Source organism: Chrysemys picta, chromosome 1 (genome assembly GCF_011386835.1).
Source record: "Chrysemys picta bellii isolate R12L10 chromosome 1, ASM1138683v2, whole genome shotgun sequence".
In the NCBI taxonomy this organism is placed as follows: domain Eukaryota; kingdom Metazoa; phylum Chordata; order Testudines; family Emydidae; genus Chrysemys; species Chrysemys picta.
The window spans coordinates 253,560,289-253,566,288 of NC_088791.1; the positions used below are offsets into that span (position 1 = coordinate 253,560,289).

The following is a 6,000-nucleotide window of genomic DNA, read 5'->3' on the forward strand; positions in this document are numbered from 1 at the left end:
TACCCTGGAAAAATCTCAGAGTAAGAGCTGGCAATCTATGGTGTCAGGGGACTGTTGGAGGCAGAAAAAGAAAGATAAATGTAAAGTCACTTGTGCGCAGATGCCCTCCATTATATGAAACACACAGGAAAACATTAGTCCATGTTACTCTTCCTTCCGATACTATGGCACTTCACAATGTGAAGAATGGTAAGAAAGCAACCCACCATTCTACTACAGACAATGCAACTAATATGGGTAAGATTGGGAGGCTTAGCAAGAAAAATAATGTAGTCGCATATGGCTGTTCCACACACATTCTAAAGTTGATCCCTAAAAATTTAAAGGCAAGAATACAGTATCTGTACCCGCAATTCTGCAATGTGAAGCTTGTGGTGGATACCCTTTGACTTCAATAGTAGTCCAAATGGGCACAGGGTTCCCCACTATGAATTCAGTTGATGGATCTGGGTCTGGGACTTTAATTAATTCACAGTCCCTTTGAAGCTGCCAAACAAACAGGAAGATGGCCATGTGTTTATCATGCCTCAAAAGAGTACGGTTGAATATTTATGCCGATTGCATAAAAAATTATGTTTCAGAGTGTCCCAAGTTAATGAAAATCTATGAAGAGAATAGACAGGATATTGGCTCTTCTCTGTCAGAAGATAACACGTTTTGAAGCGGTGTGCTGAGGAATTTCTCCAAATACTGAAGCTAATAGCAATCACATTGATTCTGTACAGAGGAATTCATGTTCAACTGCTGAAGTGCGGAAGATTATAAAAATGTTTACTGAACCTCAATTAAATAATGGCAAAAATGTGTTCCAAGAGAGTTATGAGTAGGCTTTAACAGCACCATTTTCTAGCATTTGTGAATGATACCTATAGGTACAAGTTTACACTTACAATAGAAGAACCAACAGTTGCTCTTGAATAGGTATGCTGGAAATAGATTTCCACCTATAGCAAATCAACTGGAAGCCAAGTGAAGTTTTCCAGTGAATACTAAAAACATAAAGGCTATTCAGGGATGGAATTGCAAAAGAGCATTCTGCAAGAAAACAGGAATGAGAATATAAGCCATGCTTATTTCCTCCACAAAAGGGAGTTACGTTGCAACAGATGGCCAGTACAGGAATTTGAGTAGCAATGGTCTTGTGGCACTTAGGGAGAGCTTCACCTGCCAGGAGGAATGTGTAACCCACACTTACAGTGTGGCGCTCTGACTTCTAGTTGAGGAATATGAGAAAGTAGAATTTTTGAGCTAATAGATCTGGGTCTTTCAGCTCAGGCAACAAAGACTCAGAGTTTCAAATCCAGAGGTCCTGGGTTCAAGCCCCTCTGCCCATGACCCAGCTAGAGGATTCATGCTACTTTCATGCTCAAGTAACATCTCAAGTATTAAACTACTACACCTTCTTCTGCTGGAATCAACTGAGCATTTTCTTTGAATGCACCAGGACAAATAAAGGTTAGAAACTACAAGGCAACACCTGGGGCTTCAGAACTAGGTTTTAAATGAAGGATTTTAATTCTGAAAGCAATCTCAGCGAGTCTGAATTATAAGACTCAGTGGTAATTGACTTTTTTAAATGGATTGCAATTATATTTTAAATACTACATTATGAAATTTATATTGAGGTGATGTTTGGGAATTCATGTGTGTAAAACGAAGTTCCCCAAATTTACAGACCAGCATCATTATAAGAGAAATAATTTTGCTGCATGACGACAAAGATTTCTATGCCATTTTGGATTTATAAGAGAAAACAAAAATACAATTTTATTATTTGATATTTTGTGCTTTGCCTACAGCAGTTTGATAAAATTCAAATAAAATAACCTATCAGTGGTGGCATTGAAGAGTTTATAAAAAACATTTATAGTGTTGTTCATTTTATATTTAAATCTAAAATTGCAACAGCACAAATCTTCAAATTAGGTTGAGGCTTGGTAAAAGTATTTTAAATCAATTATTTTTAACTCAACCAATTTAACTGGTTTAAATGAGGGCTACAGATCCAGATCAATTATTCAAATTGCTCCCCCTTCGGGAAGGTCCTGCAGGAAATGGGAGCAGAAGTGCATTAGCATCAACTGTGAGAATCCGACTGTATTGAGAGTCTACGAATGAGTGGGGTGGTGTTATATGGGGGATTACATGTTAAAAAAAAAAAAGAAAACCTTGGCTGGCTAGGTTCTTGTCAATCCATCAGGCATTTTATTACACAGTAAGCAAGTACAAACTGATTGCTCTTACCAAATATAATTACTCTAAAAAAAGCAATACATTTATGTTGTGACAATTAAACCCTTGGTTATTTTACAGCATCTGAAAGTGTTCAGGTCACTTTACAAAACAAATTGTAAGCTCTTTGGAGCAGAGACTATGTCTTTTCATGTAACTTGAAACATGACAAGACAAGCAAAGGTAATAAACAATACGAAGAGAATGGGGTGGGGAACCAGTTTATGGAGTTACCCAATTTAAGCATCAGTACATCTGGAGGTCTCAATTAAGTGTTTTGTTTTTTATTATTGAGCACATGAAAAATCATGGCAGAAGTGTGTACTAATGAGGAATCTGAATGAGGGTAGTGACTTGGTGGATAAGAACGGGTAATGCATTCCATACATAGGGGTGGAATGTGTGTGTATTTGGGGGGTGGGGGGGAAACAGATTGTCGTGGGAGCATCAGACTAACAGGACATCAAAACTAGCATCAGCAGCAAGAGTGGGAGGCATCATGATGAGACAAGGTCAGGGAGGTAGGCAGTGCTACATAGCGCCCTCAAGGAAAAGACAAGAAGTTTGAACTTGGTGCAATGAAGAAGGGGAGCCAATAGAGAATTAAAAGTGGAGGCGAGAACGATATTGTCAGATCAACTAGTGAAAAATTTAGTGGTCTCATTTTGGGTAAATAGGAGTGGGAGGAATGTGGATATCAGAGGGTTTGTCTTTATTCAAACAGCTGTGCAGTTTTCAGCTAGCTGGCATAATGCTGCCTATCACCTCTCACAAGTGTCTAATGACTTCATGCCAAATCTCAGAGACTCTGCTCAACCTTGACTTCTCACTGCTTTTAACACTTATCTTGTCATCCCTGGGCTTTCTATTGCTCCACCCTCTCTGGTCATTCTTTCAATGTCTTGTGGTGGTATCCTTTTCTTTGCCCACACTTTCCACTGAGTTTACAAAGTCTTACATCTTTGGTCCCCTCCTTGTCTTATTTTACACCTCTTCAGTGATCATATCTGCTCACATGGCTTCAGCTACCACGTTTATGTGGATAATTCAAATCTATCTTTCCAATCCTGACCCAGCTCTCAGGCTGAGATGTAGGATTGGGACTGTCTCCATAGCATCTCCTCCTTGACAGAACACCATCAAATTAACACCTGGGCAAAACAATCCTTTCTCCAAAACCCTTTGTCATCACGAAAAGCACCAATCTCCATGTCATGAGATTTGCCTGGGCTACTCCAACCTCTTCCTACCTGACAGCCACATAGCCTCAGTTAATTCAAATTCTGAGCCTCTAAGAGCATCTTCCTTGACCATCATTCTGGCCATTTAATCCCTCTGAATTCCACCACTGTGAGGTGGGATGGGAAAGGCAAAGTTCAAGCTCCACATTCTCACCTTAAGGGCCCTTCAGAGCTCTTCATCTCCCAGTTTAGAGTCATGTCTCTTTCCATGTTATCCTCCACCCCATTCTGCTCTGCCACTACTCACACAGCACCTTCTTCCACACTATCCCTTCCGCATATAATTTTTTCACCAGGCCACAACCCTCTCGAAATCCCTCCTTAAAATCCACTTCTGTGATACCTACAAGAGCAGAGATGCTCAAAGGCAGCTGAACTTAATGGGCCTTTGTTATATGAAAATTATAAACAAATTACATACAAAAGAAACCATATTGAAAAAGTTAAGGTTGAAAAGTCAAAGCAGGAAAGTTAGAAAGTGCCAGAATTAAGGTTGCCTGAAGTTTTAAACTGAATTCAGAATCTTATACAGCTCAATGTATAAACTCCATGCCTCTCTCCTCAGTATATTTCTTCTTAGATTATAGACTTTTGCAGTTATTTTTGTTTGTACAAAATCTAACTACACTTAGCTGAACATGTATGACTACAACAACCACAAGAATAAAAATAACACAATACTATGAAGTACGTAAGTATTAGCTGGATTTTATTGCAGAAGAACCTGAGTTAGAGAGATTAGGTAACTTGTCCAAGGTCACACCAGAAGTCTATGGCAAAATGAGGAACATAGCCCAGGTCTCAGAGCCCAAAATGAAGCTCATTAGAGACACTTATAAGGCATTCTCAGTGGAAGGGACCCAGCTCTGGAACAGATGTCCAGAGGAGATTAGACTAATCAAAATCTGATCATTTTTAAGAAACACTGTAGGGTCTTTCAATACTTTTCTACCACAGACAATAACATTTACAACAACAACAGTCTCCCATCCTGCCTCACAAGAAGTCTTGCCCTAAGCACAATTCCCATAACCATGTTTTGCCTAAAAGATATATAGGTCAAAAAGGAAATAATTCAGGATAGCCCTATGTTTTGTGTTAGACAGGAAGTCTGACTAGATAATCACAACGGTCCCCCTTCTGGTCTTATAACAGATGAACCACAGAAGGAGGAACAGCAGAGGTTTCCATGAAGAGCAATATGGACTTTGCTTTGCCAGCCCACTTGGCTTGGCGATAAGCGGACAACACGGGGTGCTGCTGGCCATGCTGCCTATAAAACTCCAGGATAAGCAGCTCTCCTGAGCTCCCATATAGAACCTTAGCAAAACCACAGCAAGTATCGCCAAGGGCTCAAACCTGGCTCTCTCGGGGGATGGGTCACACGTTTGCCGCATAAGTTCAACAACCTCCTTTCCCCCAGCTCTGGTGTCAGTGAGGCACCGGCCCCCTTCAGCCGTTTTCCCTCTGAGTGTCTCACCCCGGCCCCTCCAGCCTACAGGAGCCACCACCCCCGGAGTCCGGCAAGTGCCTGCGCCGCGTCACGCCGCTCGCCCTGCCGCTTCCCCAACTTCCTGCCCCTTCCTCCTCCGCCCGGCGCCCCACTGTTTACAACGCCCTGCCCGGGAGCCGCTCTGCCCGACCATCCTGGGTGGGCCCCGGCCGATGGGCGCAGCGCCCCCACGCTGCGAGACGATCAGGAGACTGGGGGCCCGCCCCGGACGGGGGGGGCACCGCTCGCTGCTGCCCCGGACAAGGCCCAGGAGCCCCCTCTTCCCCCCAATCCCCGCGGGCGGTGACCCAGCGCCGCGGCGCCGCCCCGGGTACCTGCATGCCGGGCGCGCCGGGATCCACGCCGGTGTCCAGCACAGCCAGCAGCACCCCGCGCCCGTCGTACTCCGGGTAGCGGCCGAGGAAGGAGGCGGCGCCCGTCTCTTTCTTGGGCAAGAGCCCGTGGAAGGGGAACGGCTCCTCCGCGGCGGCCGCCATGATGCCAAGGGACAGAGCGACGGGACTGACCAACTCCCGGCAACGGCGCCTGGGACGCACCAAGTGACGGGCTGAAGGGCGGGAAGGCGCATGCGTCCATCCAGCCAATCGTCGGGCGGCATGCCCGCGCCTTCTAGAGCGCCACGGCGCATAGGCTATGCCAGCCAATAGGACGGCGAAACGCACTTACGCGCGCGCCGGAGCTGGGGGGGGGGGGGGGGGGCGAATGCGTCTAACCATCTAATAAGACAACAGGACACGGACCTTCACGTGCCGGAACTCGCGTCCCGCTTGGTTCCGTAAGGAAACATGCGCCGAATCGGCCAGTCTTAAAGAAACAGGAACCTATTTCCGTCTCTATCCCCCTGGTCGCTGCCCCGCTGGTCATTATCACAGCTTCCCCCCCCACACACACACCGTGCGGCCCCTTTAATGGCTCTGCCGGGAGGAGGCTCCACGGGCCTGGTTCCGGGCCCCTCAGGCTGCGATGTCATCGTTACAGCCCCAGCGAGCCTGTTGCAGTCACAGAGCTGGGGAA

At 45.3% G+C, this 6,000-nt stretch overlaps 1 protein-coding gene across 1 annotated transcript in view; it reads right to left on the reverse strand.

Moving 5' to 3' along the window:
* TPP2 (tripeptidyl peptidase 2) overlaps nucleotides 1-5,599 on the reverse strand; it is a 76,212-nt gene extending 70,613 nt beyond the window's left edge. The window contains 2 exon segments of the mRNA XM_024108250.3: nucleotides 5,301-5,528; nucleotides 5,531-5,599. Coding sequence (XP_023964018.3) covers nucleotides 5,301-5,528; nucleotides 5,531-5,584 — 282 coding nt within the window. The 5' untranslated portion in view covers nucleotides 5,585-5,599.
* Between the last annotated feature and the right edge of the window lie 401 nt (nucleotides 5,600-6,000).